Consider the following 24,176-nt stretch of genomic DNA (forward strand, 5'->3'; position numbering starts at 1 on the left):
ACATTTGAAAACCAGCACATCCTGTACGTATTATAGGAACGAAGCCTAGAAACGCAGTTTGTGACTCCTAAGAGATTGAGACGACTCATTACTAAGTCATTATCAACCTGTCGCAAACTTGCCATCATTGTCTCATTCATCATACGTCACTAATTAGTTACCATCTCTCTACAGTATTCCATATCGATCAAATGCTGGATGGTTAGTGCCATACCTTGGCTTGCAATACTGAAGTAAGTAGCAAGTGCCAAATGTTTCATACACTCCTGGAAATTGAAATAAGAACACCGTGAATTCGTTGTCCCAGGAAGGGGAAACTTTATTGACACATTCCTGGGGTCAGATACATCACATGATCACACTGACAGAACCACAGACACATAGACACAGGCAACAGAGCATGCATAATGTCGGCACTAGTACAGTGTATATCCACCTTTCGCAGCAATGCAGGCTGCTATTCTCCCATGGAGACGATCGTAGAGATGCTGGATGTAGTCCTGTGGAACGGCTTGCCATGCCATTTCCACCTGGCGCCTCAGTTGGACCAGCGTTCGTGCTGGACGTGCAGACCGCGTGAGACGACGCTTCATCCAGTCCCAAACATGCTCAATGGGGGACAGATCCGGAGATCTTGCTGGCCAGGGTAGTTGACTTACACCTTCTAGAACACGTTGGGTGGCACGGGATACATGCGGACGTGCATTGTCCTGTTGGAACAGCAAGTTCCCTTGCCGGTCTAGGAATGGTAGAACGATGGGTTCGATGACGGTTTGGATGTACCGTGCACTATTCAGTGTCCCCTCGACGATCACCAGTGGTGTACGGCCAGTGTAGGAGATCGCTCCCCACACCATGATGCCGGGTGTTGGCCCTGTATGCCTCGGTCGTATGCAGTCCTGATTGTGGCGCTCACCTGCACGGCGCCAAACACGCATACGACCATCATTGGCACCAAGGCAGAAGCGACTCTCATCGCTGAAGACGACACGTCTCCATTCGTCCCTCCATTCACGCCTGTCGCGACACCACTGGAGGCGGGCTGCACGATGCTGGGGCGTGAGCGGAAGACGGCCTAACGGTGTGCAGGACCGTAACCCAGCTTCATGGAGACGGTTGCGAATGGTCCTCGCCGATACCCCAGGAGCAACAGTGTCCCTAATTTGCTGGGAAGTGGCGGTGCGTTCCCCTACGGCACTGCGTAGGATCCTACGGTCTTGGCGTGCATCCGTGCGTCGCTGCGGTCCGGTCCCAGGTCGACGGGCACGTGCACCTTCCGCCGACCACTGGCGACAACATCGATGTACTGTGGAGACCTCACGCCCCACGTGTTGAGCAATTCGGCGGTACGTCCACCCGGCCTCCCGCATGCCCACTATACGCCCTCGCTCAAAGTCCGTCAACTGCACATACGGTTCACGTCCACGCTGTCGCGGCATGCTACCAGTGTTAAAGACTGCGATGGAGCTCCGTATGCCACGGCAAACTGGCTGACACTGACGGCGGCGGTGCACAAATGCTGCGCAGCTAGCGCCATTCGACGGCCAACACCGCGGGTCCTGGTGTGTCCGCTGTGCCGTGCGTGTGATCATTGCTTGTACAGCCCTCTCGCAGTGTCCGGAGCAAGTATGGTGGGTCTGACACACCGGTGTCAATGTGTTCTTTTTTCCATTTCCAGGAGTGTATTTGGTCCCAGTGTGGTGACTCCACAAAGTCATAGATATGAGACAAATAAAACAGACTGGAAACGCATTTCCGAATAAAATTATACTGTTCTGCGAAGCTTAGCTTCGTACAAACATATTAATGTAGTTGGAAATATTGTTGCAAATTTAATATCAAGAACAAAAGAAGGCACATGATTCTGATACTAATAATGCGCAAAACTTAACTACTATACATACCGGCATTACTTAAGCAGAAACTGAATTCATATCGGGTCCTTCACATATCTGTCTACACTTTTTCGATAAAAGAATCCTACTCTGATTTTATCTTATTATGATGAACTGACGCCGTACGCAAACCACTGAGTCGTCTATCTGCCATGGTAGTTCTTGGCGACGTTTTTACGCGCTTGAGTGCTACAAACAAACGTGACATATATAAATTCATATAATGTAACGTTCTTCAATTACTCTGTCGTGATAATATTTCAAGCAAGATTTAAAGATAATTAGAAGAAATACGGACACATTTGTGTGAATAAAGAAATCTTTGTTTAATCTGACTTAAGAAGTTGTTTAAAAGTGTTTCTCCTTAAGTAATTGCAATTAGAAATATGTAACTGTGGTAAATAAGTACCTGAACGATCTTTCCGCAGAGCAAGTGGTTGCCGGTAAGTTAAAGGCTATCTTCAGGGGTGTAGCTACTGCGGGCAAGAATTTGGCTTTATCCATTAGATCAATCAGGCTTAATTCAGCAATATCTCCTTTCAGTTACTGTATCACGTTTCCACATACTGATCCATGTGCGTGATTCTTCAAAAACTTATCTAAAATATCGCCAGAAAATCTTTTGGTATTTTCAATTATTCTTTTCATATCTAGGTCGCTTTTGGATGTACAGGGTGTCCAGAAAAGGGCTCCCTGATTTCAAAATTAAATATCTCGAAAACAAAGATCGATATAGGAATGCAGTAAACGGTATGTTTATTGTGAAAGCTGTAAGAAGTTTATACAGCAGTTTGAAATAATAGTTACAAAAGCTGCTAACAGATGGCGCTGTACGCTGTACAGCTCATATCAGCATACATAAGTGTAATAATCGTATGAAAACAATCTTTGCAAACAATCACATCACAATGTTTTCAAAATGTTCACCATTGGCACTACAGAGGTGGGGCAAACGAAGAATGAAATTCGCCATCACATTTCGTAGTGTCTCAACCGAAATGGATTCACATGCCACAGAGATCGCCGATTCAAGCTCGTCCAGCGTGGGGGGATGCTTCGGGTAGACCATGTCTTTCACTGTGCCCCACAAAAAAAAAGTCACAGGGAGTCAAATCCGGCGAATATGGAGGCCAATCCATGCCTGCACCAGTAAATTTGGGATATTCCAAAGCAATGACTCGATTACCGAAGTATTCTTCAAGAAAGCGAAACACTTGTTCGGTCCGATGTGGTCGGGCTCCATCTTGCATAAACCATCGATCCTCTAACGCTTGCTGTGTGGCGACAAATTGTTCCAAAATTGCAACGTAACGCGCACCAGTGACCGTTTCTCGAATGAAAAAAGGGCCAATAATGCCTCTGCTGCATACTGCAGCCCACACAGTAACTTTAGGAGAATACAGGGGTTTCGCTTCACACCAGTATGGCTTTTCGGAACCCCAAAATCGCCAGTTCTGCTTATTCACGTATCCATTCAGGTGGAAGAGTGCTTCGTCTGTAAACCAGATGCAGCCAACATCAAATCCTTCACTATCAATCATTGTGAGCATCTGATTAGCAAAGGCAACCCTTTATTGCACAGTTCGTACGGGTATGGCCTGGTGCGTTTGAATTTTGAATGGAAACATGTGTAGGCTCTTTCTCAGTATTTTCTGCGTGCTGGAACGCTTCAAGCCAGTCTCAGATGCAATTCTACGGACGGATGGCATTGGATTTCGCTGAATAATTCCAGAAACTGTGGCGATATTTTCAGGCGTAACTGCGGTTTGCTTGCGGCCAACATGCCCCACTAGATCATCAGTTACGCTGCCTGTTCGTTGAAATTTTGCGAAGAGCGTACGAATGGTTTTCGCATCGGGTCCTTTTGGAACATTAAATCGTGCTTGAAAACTTCGCCTTGTTGCCGTAGGACTCTCTTCTAACCTGTGGTACTCTAGCACCAGAAAAACGCGTTGTTCAATGGAGTACATGGTTTTAATCTCTTCTTTCGGTACGCTAACCTCCTTTCACGTTTCAATAGTGGAACTGATCGCTCTGCTCTTCGGATCACTATTTATACTAGGCATTACGTATGGCGATTACAGCGCCATCTGTTAGCAGCTTTTGTAACTATTATTTCAAACTGCTGTATAAACTTCTTACAGCTTTCACAATAAACATACCGTTTACTGCATTCCTCTATCGATCTTTGTTTTCGAGATATTTAATTTTGAACTCAGGGAGTCCTTTTCTGGACACCCTGTAATTACCTTTGGCCGCAGGCAGAAAAGTTCAAATGTGCCGTGTTTTCTTCTGAAAACTGTTCTTGCAAGGGCTGGACTAGGGAATCCAGATACGGAATAAAGAGAGGTTTTCTACATTTCTCTGTGACAGTAGCTGATGGATGATTCAAACGATGGATTTGTCGTGCAACGACTCGTGACTGTCGAATGCCAGGGACATTTATTCCAAGTTCAGCACTTTTCATGATCATTTCAAGTTCGGTTTCTGCTTTTTCCCAGTCATCCATTAAAATTTTTACAATTTCTTGAATATGTCCTGAAACATCTAAGTTAATGTTTACTCATTGAAGGATGTTGGTTACAGGTTCTAGTTTGGCTGAATATTTAGCAACGACTTTTAGCGTAACAAATTTTGGAGGAGTAAGTGTGTAGTAAAGTTGCCACGCTTTCTGCCTAGTTTCACGTCTCCTTCTTTATGTAAAATTGTTACAGCTTCAATAGTTTATAAAAACTTTTCATTAAATTTCGTCATAGATTTATGCTTCTCAGACCAGCGTGTCGTGTTTTTCGTAAAACACTTCTAGAAAATGCCTGGATGGTTCCTTTGAAAGGGCACGGCCGACTTCCTTCCCAGTCCTTCCCTAAGGATCGATGCAATCCGCCGACGACCGACATCGGCTGGAGACGCCCGATATTTTCAAATTAGTACGCCAGTAAGTGCGCGATCTTATCTCCCGACTGTACGGACGACAATAGGTGAAATTCGGATCAGTCTGTTTGCTTCGGCCAAATCGACCGACGTTCCCGCAGACGAAATTTGGAGCATGAGAAACTGATACGTTTAGCCAAGAAAGAGTGAGTTTGTGATATCCAGAGGTTGAAAAATAATCCGGATACAGTTCGGAATCAATGGATTGAAATCGCAAGTTTATTCTAAACCTCAACTCGGCAAAATCTTTTTCAGAAGTTTTAGGCTTGGATTATAACCTCAAAAAATAATTTGTTCAAGTGAAAAGGATGGCGTATCTTATATACGTATAGCTACTGTACTCGATCTTGTTTGTGGTAGGTTATCATTAGTTACCTACAAATTATTATTACTGCTTCCAGAATGAGATTTTCACTCTGCAGCGGAGTGTACGCTGATATGAAACTTCCTGCCAGATTAAAACTGTGTGCCCGACCGAGACTCGAACTCGGGACCTTTGCATTTCGCGGGCAAGTGCTCTACCATCTGAGCTACCGAAGCACGACTCACGCCCGGTCTCACAGCTTTACTTCTGCCAGTATCTCGTCTCCTACCCTCCAAATTTTACAGAAGCTCTCCTGCGAACCTTGAAGAACTAGCACTCCTGAAAGAAAGGATACTGCGGAGACATGGCTTAGCCACAGCCTGGGGGATGTTTCCAGAATGAGATTTTCACTCTGCAGCGGAGTGTACGCGAAAGGCAAAGGTCCCGAGTTCGAGTCTCTGTCGGGCACACAGTTTTAATCTGCCAGGAAGTTTCATTATTACTGCTTGTTGGCATTTTATGTTAATATGAAGTGGTTTGCAAATGTAGTGTACGGTATGTATTTCCACTTTTAAATACTGTAGGATTTCAGAGTATCTTATGCTACACTTTATACTTGTCTTCTGATCGTGTGCTAAATGACAGTCATTGAAGGTTAACTGACGCGTGTCTGCACAACTTTAAATAAATACAGTGAAACAGAGTGTTTATAACTTGCTTTTCGAGGTCACCACGGGTCATCTCGGGTATGCAACAGAACTTTTCTCCTGTCATCTCATATATTGGTAAAACTTGTCTGGTTTTTCCATAACTGAGGACAGTATATAGTACTCGCTACGTTTTTCACGAGACAAGAAAGCTCATCCGGCATCTCTTTAATAGCAGAAGCCGCTATGCAGCACTCGTATCCAAGCACAGAGGCCTTGTGGTATTCACCCCATCCTAAGAGGTGAAAATCTAGCCTACTTCATACATAGAGTAGCCTCCTTTGACTCTGAAAAAAGTGACGAAGAAGATAGGACGCACTATGTTCAAATGTGTGTGAATTCCTAAGGGACCAAACTGCTGAGGTCATCGGTCCGTAGACTTACACACAACTTAAACTAACTTATGCTACGAACAACACCCACACCCATGCCCGAGGGAGGACTCGAACCTCCGGCGGGAGGGGCCGTGCAATCCGTGACATGACGCCTCACACCGCGCGGCCACTCCGCACGGTTGACGCACTATGTCCACGCTATCGGGCGACGTTATTTGGCGACCTCTGCCGACGTGTCTGACGACCGTTGTAGGTGCCACTGTGAACACAGCCTAATCCGATGTGACCGATGACCTCTCTGTTTGGTTCCCTCCCCCAAGTTAACTAACCAACTTGCATGGATCACATAAATTTTGAATGTTTGCAACTAGACTTTCCTTTGCAAGCTCTCCAGAAGAAAGAAATTGCTTCTTTGGTAGTACCAACGGCATTTCTAACCTCTGGTAAGGTATTCGTTCACAACTAAATTAAGCCTATCCCTAGCTCAATATAGCTCAATATTTCTCAACAAATATTTTCTGTACTCCGCCGATTTTAGCGGCCATCGTACTACACCAATCATAATCTTGCCCTACTATTTTACGTAGTTTTAAACCTTAAGCAGATAAAGCAGATATTATTGTGTCAGAAATAAGTTTTGCATCTAGCCTTGCTAATGGTGTAAATCCAAGGAAGTCTTCGCTGACAATACTTGTTCTGTGCCTGCAATATCCATTGTTTCGTCTGCCAAAACTGAAAGTGATTTGCTGTTATTAGTGTGTTAATCAAATCATTTCTTAGTACTTCGACGCATACATCAATTATATCATATCGGATTCTATGAGAAACATAGGTAGCATTTTTAGGTGCACTCTCAAAATATTTTTTCGCAATGTTTCGTCACTTGACTGTACTTTAAACTGTAATAAATCATCAAATACAGCATTTGAATTTGTTTTTCGTCTTAAAGGCAAGTCATGTAACGCACAAAACAATACACAAGAAACAGTAGGTTTTAACTTGGCGCGATTAGCCTTTGGTAATTTTGCAAGATTCTCGTTGACCGAGTTCTTCCAAACTTTCAGCTTTGTTTGTCACAACACTAATTGGAAATTTGTGGTATGTCCTATGGGACCAAACTGCTGAGGTCATCGGTCCCTAAGCTTACACACTACTTAATCTAACTTAAACTTTACGCTAAAGACAACACACACACACACACCCATGCCCGAGGGAGTACACGAACCTCCGACGGTGGTAGTTGTGCGAACCGTGACAAGGCGCCTCAGACCTCACGGCTACCCCGTGCGGCACAACACTAATAAAATTATTCGATTTTTCTACTGAATATTTATACCATTCGCAATTCATATGCATTTCTGTATATTCATGAAACTTTTTTAAATTTGTGAATGGGCGGCTTAAGAATGCTCCATGATGACTCCAATGCGTTATGCGTGGGCGTAGAAGCACACCAAACTTGCAGAGGGCTCCTTCATCTGCTGTAGAATGGACCAACCACGGGTATAACGACAGCCGGTCTGGTCGAAATGTTCTTTTGGTACCGTTTACGTCATTATTAAAATTATGATTTTTTCAGGTTGCCATGGATTGAATAAAATGTTATATTTTAGGTAATGGTCAATATCTCCCCTTTTTTCAATGTAAGTTCCGACATAGGGAATACTGATACCACTACACTTTCATCAAAGCACTTGAAGTCAGCAGAGGTGCTGGCCCTGTATCTGTTTTCGCAATCAGTACAGTTACTGAGATTTTTAATAGCAATGGTTGCGTTTGACTCGCTCTTTTCCTGTGATACCTCATCATAGACCGTATCTTTTTCGACTCCTTAACTTTCATTAGTAGTTTTTATTCACTTACGAGGTACAAAAACGTATATCACAAACTCCCTGCCCTAAACCTACATCTACATCTACATCTACATCTACATCTATACTCCGCGAGCCACCTTACGGTGTGTGGCGGAGGGTACTTATTGTACCACTATCTGATCCCCCCTTCCCTGTTCCATTCACGAATTGTGCGTGGGAAGAACGACTGCTTGTAAGTCTCCGTATTTGCTCTAATTTCTCGGATCTTTTCGTTGTGATCATTACGCGAGATATATGTGGGCGGTAGTAATATGTTGCCCATCTCTTCCCGGAATGTGCTCTCTCGTAATTTCGATAATAAACCTCTCCGTATTGCGTAACGCCTTTCTTGAAGTGTCTGCCACTGGAGCTTGTTCAGCATCTCCGTAACGCTCTCGCGCTGACTAAATGTCCCCATGACGAATCGCGCTGCTTTTCGCTGGATCATGTCTATCTCTTCTATTAATCCAACCTGGTAAGGGTCCCATACTGATGAGCAATACTCAAGAATCGGACGAACAAGCGTTTTGTAAGCTACTTCTTTCGTCGATGAGTCACATTTTCTTAGAATTCTTCCTATGAATCTCAACCTGGCGCCTGCTTTTCCCACTATTTGTTTTATGTGATCATTCCACTTCAGATCGCTCCGGATAGTAACTCCTAAGTATTTTACGGTCGTTACCGCTTCCAATGATTTACCACCTATGGCATAATCGTACTGGAATGGATTTCTGCCCCTATGTATGCGCATTATATTACATTTATCTACATTTAGGGAAAGCTGCCAGCTGTCGCACCATTCATTAATCCTCTGCAGGTCTTCCTGGAGTACGTACGAGTCTTCTGATGTTGCTACTTTCTTGTAGACAACCGTGTCATCTGCAAATAGCCTCACGGAGCTACCGATGTTGTCAACTAAGTCATTTATGTATATTGTAAACAATAAAGGTCCTATCACGCTTCCTTGCGGTACTCCCGAAATTACCTCTACATCTGCAGATTTTGAACCGTTAAGAATGACATGTTGTGTTCTTTCTTCTAGGAAATCCTGAATCCAATCACAAACCTGGTCCGATATTCCGTAAGCACGTATTTTTTTCACTAAACGTAAGTGCGGAACCGTATCAAATGCCTTCCTGAAGTCCAGGAATACGGCATCAATCTGCTCGCCAGTGTCTACGGCACTGTGAATTTCTTGGGCAAATAGGGCGAGCTGGGTTTCACATGATCTCTGTTTGCGGAATCCATGTTGGTTATGATGAAGGAGATTTGTATTATCTAAGAACGTCATAATACGAGAACACAAAACATGTTCCATTATTCTACAACAGATTGACGTAAGTGAAATAGGCCTATAATTATTCGCATCTGATTTATGACCCTTCTTGAAAATGGGAACGACCTGTGCTTTCTTCCAGTCGCTAGGTACTTTACGTTCTTCCAGAGATCTACGATAAATTGCTGATAGAAAGGGGGCAAGTTCTTTAGCATAATCACTGTAGAATCTTAAGGGTATCTCGTCTGGTCCGGATGCTTTTCCGCTACTAAGTGATAGCAGTTGTTTTTCAATTCCGATATCGTTTATTTCAATATTTTCCATTTTGGCGTCCGTGCGACGGCTGAAGTCAGGGACCGTGTTACGATTTTCCGCAGTGAAACAGTTTCGGAACACTGAATTCAGTATTTCTGCCTTTCTTCGGTCGTCCTCTGTTTCGGTGCCATCGTGGTCAACGAGTGACTGAATAGGGGATTTAGATCCGCTTACCGATTTTACATATGACCAAAACTTTTTAGGGTTCTTGTTTAGATTGTTTGCCAATGTTTTATGTTCGAATTCGTTGAATGCTTCTCTCATTGCTCTCTTTACGCTCTTTTTCGCTTCGTTCAGCTTTTCCTTATCAGCTATGATTCGACTACTCTTAAACCTATGGTGAAGCTTTCTTTGTTTCCGTAGTACCTTTCGTACATGATTGTTATACCACGGTGGATCTTTCCCCTCGCTTTGGACCTTAGTCGGTACGAACTTATCTAAGGCGTACTGGACGATGTTTCTGAATTTTTTCCATTTTTGTTCCACATCCTCTTCCTCAGAAATGAACGTTTGATGGTGGTCACTCAGATATTCTGCGATTTGTGCCCTATCACTCTTGTTAAGCAAATAGATTTTCCTTCCTTTCTTGGCATTTCTTATTACACTTGTAGTCATTGATGCAACCACTGACTTATGATCACTGATACCCTCTTCTACATTCACGGAGTCGAAAAGTTCCGGTCTATTTGTTGCTATGAGGTCTAAAACGTTAGCTTCACGAGTTGGTTCTCTAACTATCTGCTCGAAGTAATTCTCGGACAAGGCAGTCAGGATAATGTCACAAGAGTCTCTGTCCCTGGCTCCAGTTCTGATTGTGTGACTATCCCATTCTATACCTGGTAGATTGAAGTCTCCCCCTATTACAATAGTATGATCACGAAACTTCTTCACGACGTTCTGCAGGTTCTCTCTGAGGCGCTCAACTACTACGGTTGCTGATGCAGGTGGCCTATAGAAGCATCCGACTATCATATCTGACCCACCTTTGATACTTAACTTAACCCAGATTATTTCACATTCGCATTCGCTAATAACTTCACTGGATATTATTGAATTCTTTACTGCTATAAATACTCCTCCACCATTGGCGTTTATCCTATCCTTGCGGTATATATTCCATTCTGTGTCTAGGATTTCGTTACTGTTCACTTCCGGTTTTAACCAACTTTCCGTTCCTAATACTATATGCGCACTATTTCCTTCAATAAGAGATACTAATTCAGGAACCTTGCCCTGGATACTCCTGCAGTTTACCAATATTACGTTAACTTTTCCTGTTTTTGGTCTCTGAGGACGGACGTTCTTTATCAACGATGATAATGTTCTCTCTGGTAAGCCGTCAGGTATTTTATCGTTTCGCCCAAGGGGGGGTCCCTCTAACCTAAAAAACCCCCGTGTGCACGCCACACGTACTCTGCTACCCTAGTAGCTGCTTCCGGTGTGTAGTGCACGCCTGACCTGTCTAGGGGGGCCCTACAGTTCTCCACCCAATAACGGAGGTCGATGAATTTGCAACCATTATAGTCGCAGAGTCGTCTGAGCCTCTGGTTTAGACCCTCCACACGGCTCCAAACCAGAGGACCGCGATCGACTCTGGGCACTATGCTGCAGATATTAAGCTCAGCTTGCACTCCGCGTGCGATGCTGGTTGTCTTCACCAAATCAGCCAGCCGCCGGAAGGAACCAAGGATGGCCTCAGAACCCAAGCGGCAGGCGTCATTCGTTCCGACATGTGCTACTATCTGCAGCCGGTCACACCCAGTGCGTTCAATAGCTGCCGGAAGGGCCTCCTCCACATTACGGACGAGACCCCCCGGCAAGCACACCGAGTGCACACTGGCATTCTTCCCCGACCTACCCGCTATTTTCCTGAGGGGCTCCATAACCCGCCTAACGTTGGAGCTCCCTATAACTAATAGGCCCGCCCTCTGTGACTGTCGGGACCTTGCCGGAGAATCGGCCACTGGCCCAACAGGCGAGGCATCCTGTGGTGGCTCGGAAACGATGTCATCACCACTAGGAAGCACCCCGTACCTGTTGGAAAGGGGTAAGGCAGCCGCCACGCGGCCAGATCCCACCTTCGCCTTTCGGCCAGGCACGCGCGAGCCCACCACTGTCCGCCATTCACCCTGGAGTGATGGCTGACCGGTAAGATGCTCACTGCCGGAAGACGCAGCGACATCAGGGGTTCCATGTGATTCCAAGGCCACCGAAGTAGGCATAGGTCTCACCACAGTTGCCCCAACGCCACTACGAGCCGACGCCTGCGCCTCGAGCTCGATGAGCCTAACAGACAAAGCCTCCACCTGTCCCCGAAGAGTGGCCAATTCTCCTTGCGTCCGCTCACAACAACCACAGTCCCTACACATGACTATGTTTACCCTACTCTATACGGTGACAAATTCCCAAGATAATCTTCTGATGAGCTACTCTGATAATCAAGAAACACTCACTGAAATACGAGACGCGAAAACTACGCTAGGTTTTCCCAGAAAAACTATTTAAAAGCTAAGCGCAGCAAATAAGTACAAAAACACTGTTATTGAAATAAAAGGTTCTACCTAGTAAGCACTCGAACACGCAACAAATTACAAAAATAAACTAGTAATTACACAGATAACTGAAAATAAGTCGCTGCTGTTTGTAAAATATGTAAGAAGCAAACGGTGTACTCGCCTTAGTAGTAGCAGGAGCTAGCGATGCGCTCTCGCTGACGGTCTAACTGACCTAAGGTAACTTGCTGTCCTCCCACCCTCCACCAAACAGTGTGTGTGTGGCTCTGTGTGTTTCCTATTACCACCACCCAAAACATGTCAGCTCAGCTAGTTGTCTGCGGCCACCTCACGCCCTAGTCTGCTCAGACGTCTGCCACATGCCCCCTCTACCTGCATCCCTGGCTAGCCCAAGGTCACCGACGCCTCCCCTCTCTCCCACGAGCCGCTAGACTCTTCCCCCCCCCCCCCCCCCATCGAGCTGGCAGTCGAATGAGCACAATGTAGGCAAAGACGCGTGTGTGTGTTTCTACAGCTTAAGAAAGGAATTCCATTCCGAAATCAAGCAAAGTAAAGCTTTGTACCTTTTGCGTGTGTATCTGTCGACGACACAGCGCTTCTGCCTTTGGGTGAGTCGTCCCCTTTATTCCTAAATAATTCGTTAACGCATATCGGTCATTGTGCCATTGTATTCACTGCGCTTTTACTCTTCGCGATGCACAAAAGTTTATGGAAACCGCAGCCATGCACCCAGTGGCGTAGCTACCACAGAGCTAGGCGGGGTAATGACCCAGGGCCCCAAACTCAAAGGAACCCTCGGCCTCTATGAACGACATTCAAAAAAGTTGTATAATACCATAGTTGAATCAAGAATTTTGTACTTTTAACTTTTTGAACCCTGACCAACAAACCTCGAACGGCACGAACTGAAACCATAAAAATTTTCCCATCTCCAGAACATAAACAAAACAGGGTTTATAGCTTGTCCGCAAAGAGCCACTGTTCGGGTGTTGCCGGTTGAAGTCGGAGTTCCCATGGCTGCCAATCTTTGCGGACGAACACTGAGTGGCGCTGAATTACTAGCAGCGTGTTTGACAATACATTGTGTGACCACATGTGAATATGAAGTATCTAAGTGTATTGCTTCATCTCTAGCGTCGAAAACAATAGGTATTGCGCGCGAAATTGCAGGCGCTGGCAAGCACGTACCTTTTCTCTCTTCGCCCGCAGAGGCCTTGACCTGTAGAATCCCAGAATTCTCTGCGGCAGCCAGGGGTCGTGTCGTAGCAGAATACGGCATTAAGCATGGTAATTCAACTATTTGTGTAGTGAATTCCTTAAGCTAACGATCCGTAATCAAAGATACCGAAAAATTGTTGTAACCAACTCCAGTCCAAATTTCATAAAAGGAGAAAAAAGAAAATGTGGGTCTTTGTCTTGGATGGTTTTGTGAATTGTGTTAGTGGCCGGCTCGTCATCAATACAGCAAATAACAGCTCCAGTGGTGACCTGTATTGCTGTATCCATTGGATTCAGATATCGAGGGAATTAAGAGACTACCAAATGAGTTAATGACGATAGGTACTGCCTTCAGTGCCTTCACTTTGTTTACCTGCTCTTTTTTTTTTTTTTTTTTTTTTTTTTTTTTGAACTAACAAATCCTTACCACCTGGCTGTTATTATGCATATTTCCGAAGTTTTGCCCTATTTTAATTCATTGCCTTAAAATCCATTAGCATCTGCTGTTTTGTTGTTTTTCTGTCGGTCATCGTATCTACAAATTATATGCAGGTCGTCACATAACTAGCTGGCACTGCTGGCCAGTCAGCGTAAATGAACCGCTAATATCTGTGCGGTTGTGTGTTTCTTCGTTCTTGTCGGTGACATTACAGCACAACTTGCCTTATTGTCATCGTACTTTATCGTACTCGAGAGCGAGTGCTTTAAGCTCCACGTAAACGACTGGCCAGAGAGGTAACAGCAAACGCGGAAATATACATAGCATAATGTTTACATCAGGTTTATGCATAACAACGTATAGTTAGCGCAGAGCAGTATGTACTCGTCTCGGGCACGTACGAGTAACCAAGCAGTAGGACCGTTTTCTCGTTTGCAAAATTTTTGTTGAGCTGAACCAGAATCATGGATAAAAAAAAGGAACCCAGTGGTGCGTTTAAGCAAAAACGTCAGCAAAAATAAGAGAGTAAACAAAAATTGACCAAAACTGCCAGATTTCTTAGTCAGCCTTCTACAAGTACTTACGGCCCAAACATTTGTGATGATTGTGACTCAGATAATGTTGTATCTGTTGAGAAGCGCCGGCCGGTGTGGCCGTGCGGTTCTAGGCGCTTCAGTCTGGAACCGCGCGACCGCTACGGTCGCAGGTTCGAACCCTGCCTCGGGCATGGGTGTATGTGATGTCCTTAGGTTAGTTAGGTTTAAGTAGTTCGAAGTTCTAGGGGACTGATGACCTCAGATGTTAAGTCCCATAGTGCTCTGAGTCATTTTGTTGAGAAGCACATTGAAGACGATCCGAAAATAATTGCAATTAACAATACCATCGGCCACGACGACGTTACCGATCATGTGGACGACACCCGCATGGCATACGAAACAGGGAAATAACGGTCGACCTATCACTCTTCGAAAAGAGACTTCGGAAACTTCACGAGTAAGACACTATGTCAAAGGTCCCATTTCCTAAAGATTCCCACCAGAACCAGTTTTTATTCACTCACTGCACTGCTTTTTCGGTACCTCTCTTCGTCGCTGATAAGAAACTGACGTTCGAACCCAGGACGAGTCTTGCTTTATGTAACCCTACCAGTAGGTAGTCCCGCCAGTGGCAAATTCCACAAGATACCAAAAACGCTTTTAATGGCCCGCAATGTTCCAGAACATTCCACAACATACGAATGGAATGTTCCACAATGATCCTTGATGTTCTGGAATCTTCCCGAATGTTCAAGACTATTCCCGAACATTTCAGAACGTCCCGGATCATTGAGGAACATTCTGGAATGTTGTAGATTGCTCTCGAATGTTCTGGAATGTTTAGAAATTTCTAGAGGGCGTAACTTCCCAGCGTTCATACCTTCAAAAGCACGCCCTTCAGGTACAAACGGGAATCTTATTCAAGGATGGCGGATCGAGGGATACCATGCCATATAACTCCCTTGGTCGCACAGGAACTCGTTTCTGAGTTTTAGCTGCACACACATTGTACAATTACTTTTATAATATACTGGGTGATCAAAAAGTCAGTATAAATTTGAAAACTGAATAAATCACGGAATAATGTAGATCGGGAGGTACAAATTGACACACATGCTTGGAATGACATGGAGTTTCATTAGAACCAAAAAATACAAAAGTTCAAAAAATGTCCGACAGATGGCGCTTCATCTTATCAGAATAGCAATAATTAGCATAACAAAGTAAGTCAAAGCAAAGATGGTGTTCTTTACAGGAAACGCTCAACATGTCCACCATAATTTCTCAACAATAGCTGTAGTCGAGGGATAATGTTGTGAACAGCACTGTAAAGCATGTCCAGAGTTATGGCGAGGCATTGGCGTCGTATATTGTCTTTCAGCATCCCTAGAGATGTCGGTCGATCACGATACACTTGCGACTTCAGGTAACCCCAAAGTCTATAATCGCACGGACTAAGGTCTGGGAACCTGGGAGGCGAAGCATGACGAAAGTGGCGGCTGAGCACACGATCATCACCAAACCACGCGCGCAAGAGATCTTTAACGCGTTTAGCAATATGGGGTGGAGCGCCATCCTGCATCCAGCAGGTGTTATTCAGCTAGGTTGGGGATGATGCGATTCTGTAACATATCGGCGTGCCACTCACCCGTCACGGTAGCAGTTTTGCTGTCCAGCGCCATCTGTCGGACATTTTGTGACTCTTTTTGTTCTAATAAAACCCCATGTCATTCCAAGCATGTGTGTAAATTTTTACCTCTCTATCTACATTATTCCGTGGTTTATTCCGTTTTCAAATTTATACTGACTTTTTGATCACCCAGTATATTGATTAGAAAGAGTAAGATTTTATTGAGTATGTTTTGTCTTTCAAACTGCATCGTGTTGCCAGTCGAGGTTTATGAAGATTTGCATATCTACTGAGATGGGATTTGCATATCTACTGAGATGGGACCATTTTTGTACCCTAGAAGCTATTTCCGAGGCGGATCTCTCACCATGGATACTATTCTTAATGGAGCCAAGTACACATGTAGTAGTTTCGTCACTCAGTCGATCGGCAGTTTCGCTGTATTTTATTTTAGCTTATTGGTAATGCCGTTTGGTAACATGCAATCGTTCTTTTCGTATGAGATATGCATTGTTTGCAGCTGCTGACATCTCGAATATTCTGGCTGGGATTTGCATATCTACTGAGATGGGACCATTTTTGTACCCTAGAAGCTATTTCCGAGGCGGATCTCTCACCATGGATACTATTCTTAATGGAGCCAAGTACACATGTAGTAGTTTCGTCACTCAGTCGATCGGCAGTTTCGCTGTATTTTATTTTAGCTTATTGGTAATGCCGTTTGGTAACATGCAATCGTTCTTTTCGTATGAGATATGCATTGTTTGCAGCTGCTGACATCTCGAATATTCTGGCTATAGAAATGTATCTTTAATTTTGTATTTTTCATCATATAGATACAGTATCGCAGTTCGTTTTTCAAGGAAACTATCATCTTTAAAGTTCTACTTCATTTTTTTATGTGTTTGTGTTTAAAGTCCATTTATGACACAACAAATGATTATTTTAATCTGTAAAGAACGAACAAGGCACGCGCCTTCAGAAAAACGCTTAAATGTTGCTCAAGAATGTATTCGTGTATGTTGACAATGAACTGCTGGTTCATCTGCTTATTACTATTGTTACCTCACTTGCTGTTATAACTTTACCACAGTTGAGTACAAAAACAAAAATAACGATACTTCGTTGCCAATAGGTATAAGATGGGTATACAACAATTTTGCACTACTTTAACGAACGAGATTCCTTAAATAAAAGCACACCATTTTTAAATTCAGTATCAGTTTTTAATTTTAGTTGCATCCTCTTATAAAGTTTTTCGTTTCTCTAGTTCATTTTGTAACTCAATTTACGTATGTCTTACATAATTTTTACGTCATTTTATCGATGTTTTCCTACTATTTTAGTGGTAATTTTGTAGGTATTTTATATCATATAAACCTGAGCCATAAAGTTTCAGACATTTTTTTTATATTCGTAAACAGTGAATTCTCACTAGAGACAATAACCTCACTTTCCCCTCTCCTCTCCCCCCCCCCTCCGCCCCCTCCCCCCTGCCCTGCGGGCACCCCTGCCTGCGTAGAAATTTAGCTGTAGCTACACGGTAGGCTAACTGCTTCAGAAAAGTCCACACTGTTGCTCTCCAGCATGCACCTGTTTCCTACTGTAACAGCCTGTAGATTTTTTTCCTATGAACTGTACAAACTCAGGGAGAAACAATAATTTATCCATTTTCCATGTTGTTGAGCTCCGTGGTCGATTATTTTAAGAAACACAGGAACCAGTCGCAGTATGCGTATTGGGCTTTCACCCATTTTCAGTTGACGTCATACATATTCGAATCTTCAGTTAAGTATGTCGTTAAAACACCGACAGCCGTATGGATGCCTCAGCTGACCTGTGCAAAACTAACGTATTTTTTTAGTTGTAACACTTCGCGAGTTGTATTTTTACGATATATTACTGGTGAGGTATACTGTACTTATTTTCTACTCTGCTTGTTGTTACTCCGATTTTCGCTTTTGTGAATGTGGTACAAACATTTTTTTTATTTGTATCTTGTAAGATCTTGTGCCACATCTGTAAATGTGAAAATCTGCGTAACAGCAAGCAGAGTAGAAAGGAGGTACATCTAAACAGTAACACAGCGTGTTCCGAAACTATTTGTACACATTAATATGAGAGGTAGAAAACATCAAAACATGGTCTCTGAAGTCATCTTTGAAAAGTGGCGCTGACGTAAGCTGTTGTGTCGGTGTCGCCGACTGGGAATGTGTACTGACATTCAGAACTGCTCTCTGTACGGATGGCTGGGTGTACTGGTTGTATGTACCTCTAAATGTTAGACAAAGTATGTATTTACAGAACCGTGGGGCGCCAGCCCATTTCAGCATTGCTGTAAGGAATCGTCTGAGATTCGCCTTTGGGAATCGACGGATTGGCCTAGGTGGCCCTTTGGCCTGGCCACTCAAGTCACCTGACCTCACGTGCTGGTGTATGGAACCGTTGTGCAAACAGACGAAGACCTCGTCGCTGCAATTGGTTGCTGCTGGTACCATTGCGGACATCTTCGAACGGACACGACAGTCAGTGGTGTGACGACGTACTGCATACATACAGGCCAGTGGTCGCGCATTCGAGCGGGAGCTATGAATGCCACTGCTGTAATTAGCATGCTGAACTACCTTCTGTGTAAATCATCTCTCGTTTCAGAAACTGCCGTCAGGGACCATAGGTACCATATTCAAGTATATTTGTTTTGATGTTCTCTACCTCTGGTGTTAATTCGAACGAACTGTTTCGGAACAGCTTGTATATATCGTGAGTATACAACTCGCAAAGTATAGTAGCTAAACAAAATTGTTAATTTTACACAGGCCAGCTGCAACTGCTTTCGAAGTTTTAATGATGTACGTACTGAAGATGCAGATATGTATTAGGCCAACGGAAGATGGGTGAGAGCCTGATCCGCGTAATGGTATAAATAAAAATACATAAGAAAAGTGGCTAGTTGCTGTATGTCTTAAAACAAGAAAAAACAAATAGGAAATATCACAAGAATGAGACTGCCCACAATAGAAATATTTAGAACTGTTGACTGAAATGATGGCAAAAAGCAATGTGAATGAAATTACCTTGGAGGCCGACACCTCTGGACTGTCCACTTGCGCTTCTGTCGATTTTCTCCCCTTTGGCTTGATTGCCTGTTTGCTGCCATCAGTAGTCCTTTGTTTCAGTACCTCTCCTTGTTCCCTATCGTCACTGTTCTTATCACTCTTTACTTCCGTTCTTCCATTTGCACCAGCAGTCTCGGACCCACCACTTGGACTTTCATCTCCTGCCCTATTTAGCTGTGCAGATTTCTCTCTCGTACCTTCTTCGCCATTGTTTTTCTTCTTCCACTTTTTCTTCTCACCGGGTACATTCTCGTCGCTGCCACTGGAACACAACTCGTCTTTGGCACACACACTGTTGTCCTCACTTGACTTCCACTTCTCTTTCTGAGCTTGTTTCTCCGTCACTTTCGAACCCTGTTTCAGTTTATCCACGTCAAACCTCTTGCCCTCTCCACTCGATGTCCGCCTCTCGGCCTGCAGACTTTTCTCTTTGCTCTCCTTCCACGACTTGTCCTTTGTCAGCTTTCGTCTGCTCGCAGCGTCCCGTTCCAGGTACTGCGCAGACCTCTTAGCCTTCTTCTCCCTCGCTTCCTCGGCTGCTGCCTTCCATTTCTCCTTACCGCTCTTCGCCATAGCTTTCTCCTTGCGGAGAGCCGCTTTCTTTGCTTTTTTGGAACTCGGAGGCTTGTACCTCTGCCACTTCTGCTTCACGCGCGCCTTCTCGGAGTCGAGTTGAGTGTCATCCTTCTGCTTCTTGCTGGCAACATAACAACATTCCAATGTTACAATAACACAGGACAGCAATGAAAACACTGTTTTTAAAGTGAAAGTGGCTTATTCTTGAGTTTCTTTTTGTGCGATGAACTCTAATACGAGATCACTCACCGTACGTTTACAGTTAATAGTTAGTATTTAAAAAATGCATTTCTTAGCGTTTTGTATGCTTTATCTTGACCATCTCAAATAACTTCATTTCCAGAAGCAAACTAAAAAAAAATTATCATGCAAATTTTGTAAAGTAGCAGGAGGACATTAACCAGCATGATTGCCTTTCTTGTAACTTCGTTCGTTAGGTGGATATGAAACAGCAGCGCGTGTGTCTATCTTTTTCAAACTGGATCTCTCCTTCTTCTTTGCCTTGACCCATTTTCATATGGGGCGGTATTGTTATGTGGGTTGAAGCAACGTTACTTGACAGTTGATGATCAGATGCTCTTCCAAAGGCCACCACTCCCCTTAGTACGGAATTTGTGAACACCACTTGTCTGTGTCTAGTGTAAATCTCCTATCAAATGTGGGAACGGTTTCTAAATGTTTGTGTAGCGGGTAACTGGGGTGGGGCGTGGGTACCAGTCCTGTATTTACCGAGGTAGGCTTGGAAAACCGCCTAAAGATCACATTCAGGCTGGTCGGCTTACCAGCCCTCGTCGTTAATCCGCCCGCTACGTGGATTCTGTCTGGGACTGGCTCATCTCCCTGAATCACAGGAAATTGGTCGCTAAAGCGCTCTTCTAATTAGGCAGGTCCTTGTCAAACTAGATCTGTAAGTATGTAAATACAGGGTGGTCAGAAACAGTCTGAAAATCATGTAATGGTGTTGCAGGGGAGTCTTTGCTGAGAAATAATGATTAAGGGAAAAAAATCATACGTTGCGTCGTTTCGTTTCTGAGGTATTTACCATTCAGGTTAGTCAGTTCAAGCACTTGCACGCGCTATAATGCGGCAATGTGTAGACATCTGTGGGTCTATGCTCATTAGCAGTCAAAATGTGCCTTTCTTGGAAGCGAAAAAATTTAAACTAGATGAGCAAATGCTACGGTTGTTCTATGTGAGGAAACCAAACGAAAAACACATTTGGCGACACCACCTCTAGCAGTTCGCTTGAATTTGTGCACGCGAAGACTTGATTGGCTAATTTCACTTCTAAATAACTTGTAAACGGCACAACGTATCGAATTTTTTTGTTAACAATTATTTCTCAGCGCAACCTCCCGCACAGCACGGTTACAAACTTGTCAGGCTGTTTCTGACCATCTTGTAAATGAATTTTGTTCTTAAATTGGAATACCACTGTATGTCCAATATTCTTGTAAAAGTGATCTACAGATGAATACTACTACTACTACTACTACTACTACTACTACTACATCTACATCTATCAGTCTCCTTTGCAGTTTACACGTAAGTGCCTAGCAGAGGGTTCATCAAACCGCTTTCAGACTATTTCTCTATCATTCCATTCTCAAATAGCGCTCAGGAGTAATGACCACTTAAATATTTCCGTACGAATTTTAATCTCTCTTATTTTATTCTGACGATATTTTCGCATTCAGAAGATTAAATTAGTAATTGAAATTTCGTAAAAAGATCTTGACGAATTTGAAAAACGCCTTTGTTCTGATTTTCGCCCTTCCAATTCGCGTATCATATCCATGGCACTTGCTCCTCTATTTCGCTATACTATCTGCTACGGATCCCAACCCGCGCAGCAGTATTCCAGAAGAGCACGGACAGTGGAGTGTAGGCAGTCTCTTTCGTAGACCTGTTGCATCTTCTGTGTGTTCCGCCAAGAAACGCAGCGTTTGGTTCGTCTTCCCACAACGTTTTCTATTTTTATTACGTGGGTGTATAGCTGAACTGACAGCCTTTAGATTTGTCTGATTTATCGTGTAACCAAAGTTTAACAGATTCCTTTTAGTACACATTTGGATGACCTTACACTTTCCATTATTTAGAGTCAATTATTACCTCTTTTCTCACCATACGGTTATCTTACCTAAATCGTTTTGCAGTCTTTCATGACCCTACTAGACGGTAAAGGACAGCATCATCTGCAAGCAATTTAAGAGCGCTGCATAGGTTGTCTGCTAAATCGTTTATACAGGTTAGGAACAGCAGAGAGCCTATAACACTTTCTTAAGGAATACAAGATATTACTCCTATTTTACTCGATGACTTTCCGTCCGTGACTGCAAACTATGGCTCCTCTGACAGGTAATCATAAATTCAATTTAATTTTACCCATATTTTTCAGCTTCAAACGTGACTATACTCAATACACTCGAGGTATGAGTTAAAAAACGCCTTCAGTCACAATTTTTCGTGTTTTACTTAGTACACGGTGCATTTCGGACCCTGTGGGTCCATCTTCAGGTGTAATTCGTTTTAATACATGATATATTTGTTCTCTTGAATGAGATGAAATGCATTTCATCATTATTTATTTGTTCTCTTGAATGAGATGAAATGCATTTCATCTCATTCAAGAGAACAAATATATCATGTATTAAGACGAATTACACCTGAAGATGGACCCACAGGCTCCGAAATGCATCCTGTACTAAATAAAACACGAAAAATTGTGACTGAAGGCGTTTTTTAATTCATACCTCGAGTGTTTCATAAATTCAGTCGCACAAGTGAGACGATACTCCATTCCATAGGCACGCAATTTGATTAGAAGTCGAATGTGAGGAACGATGTAAAAAGCCTTCCGGAAACGCAGAAATATGGAATCAACTGCTACAGTCCGCCGGCCGCGGTGGTCTAGCGGTTCTGGCGCTGCAGTCCGGAACCGCGGGACTGCTACGGTCGCAGGTTCGAATCCTGCCTCGGGCATGGGTGTGTGTGATGTTCTTAGGTTAGTTGGGTTTGGGTAGTTCTAAGTTCTAGGGGACTTATGACCAAAGATGTTGAGTCCCATAGTGCTCAGAGCCATTTGAACCATTTTTTTGCTACAGTCAGCGCTGCATGAGTTCATTCGTTTGTTCGGCAGGGGAGAACGACAGCGTTTGCCACCTTTCAGGCGGTCAGCGATGACGAAGTTGAGACGCATATTCTTCAATCTTTCTCAAACGATTTTATGGAAACTATTCGGTAAAAAAGGTCATTTTTGCATCACTTATACCAGGAGTGGGCAAATAGCGGCCTGCGGGCCACATGTGGCCCGCGGAGGGATTTTGTGTGGTCCGCTAAGACATTTATAAAAATCATAGGAAAAACAAAATTTCCCTTCCCCGCGCGACTAAAAAAATCCGCTAGCGTCTGCGCTACTTGGTAGTGCGTACTACCGACAGATGTCTCTACAGTCACGCAACCAACCTAGCTGCATGTGGGCGCAGTGGATTATGGGAGCACTACCATCAGCCACCACGGGCACGGAAAAAAGCACTGTGCATCCTGGTATTGGCGCAAATTTATGCTCCACGCGGTGGATGATGGTAGCACTGTATTCTCCCACGCCGAGTGAATAGTACGACATACTGAGCAATTTTCTTCTTTTTCGGGTGGTTTAATTGTGTTTTGTCTGTGCAGCAGTACAACGTAATATTTCTTTATTGTGCAGGAAATAAATCCGCATGCTTACTATGCCATGAAACAAGGAGTACAATCTGAAACGACATCACGAAACAAAACACAGTGACTTTGGTTGCAAACTTTCAGATGAAGAACGAAAGAAAAAACAGCGGAAGTCGTGAAACGCTTGAAGAAGCAACAAGCGTTATTTACGAAGCAAACACCGCTTCAAAATAGTGCTACAGAAGCAAGTTTCATGGTCGCCCATAACCTTGCTAAACGAAACAAACCTTTTTCGGATGGCGAGTTTATTAAACAGTGCATGGTAGTGTGCAAGTGTATTGTGTTCTGAGGTTAAAACCAAATTTGAGAGCATTTCGTTGTCAAGGAGGACTATAGCGCGGCGCATTGATTCAATTAGTGACGAACTTGTAGACCAGCTAAAGACTTGAGCGAATATTTTGTTTGGTTTTCACTGGCAATGGACGAAAGCACAGATATTGAAGACACTGCACAAGTACTCATCATTATCCGTGGAATTAATGAACATTTCGTCATCACCGAGGAATTACTTGGCATAGTATCCATGAAAGATAGAACCACTAGTCAGGACTTGTTAGAATGTATTGTTAATTGTGTGGAAACAAGTGGCTTATCCTGGAACAAAATGGTAAGCATTTTAGGTATGGTGAAACTTTTAAAAAACAAGTTACAGGCCGAAGACACAGCCAGTGATATTTCGGATTTTCATTGTGTTTTACATCAGGAAAGCCTCTGCAAGGCTGCACTAGACTTAGAGCATGTGGTAGATCCTGTTGTTGGTGTTGTGAACACAATCAGAGCAAGGGCACTCCATCACAGACAGTTCAAAT

At 43.7% G+C, this 24,176-nt stretch overlaps 1 protein-coding gene across 3 annotated transcripts in view; it reads right to left on the minus strand.

The window, feature by feature from the left end:
• The window catches only part of LOC126215259 (uncharacterized), a 164,516-nt gene that overhangs the window by 72,012 nt on the left and 68,328 nt on the right, over nt 1–24,176 (minus strand). For all 3 annotated transcript variants that reach the window (XR_007542112.1, XM_049941938.1, XM_049941937.1), the window contains exon 3: nt 19,027–19,765. Coding sequence is in view for 2 of the 3 variants with exons in the window: in XM_049941938.1 (XP_049797895.1) it covers nt 19,027–19,765 (739 nt within the window). In the remaining variant the exon portion in view is untranslated. The remainder of the gene's footprint in view (nt 1–19,026; nt 19,766–24,176) is intronic.

The sequence above is a fragment of the Schistocerca nitens genome, chromosome 12 (genome assembly GCF_023898315.1).
Source record: "Schistocerca nitens isolate TAMUIC-IGC-003100 chromosome 12, iqSchNite1.1, whole genome shotgun sequence".
NCBI classification, from domain to species: Eukaryota; Metazoa; Arthropoda; class Insecta; order Orthoptera; family Acrididae; genus Schistocerca; species Schistocerca nitens.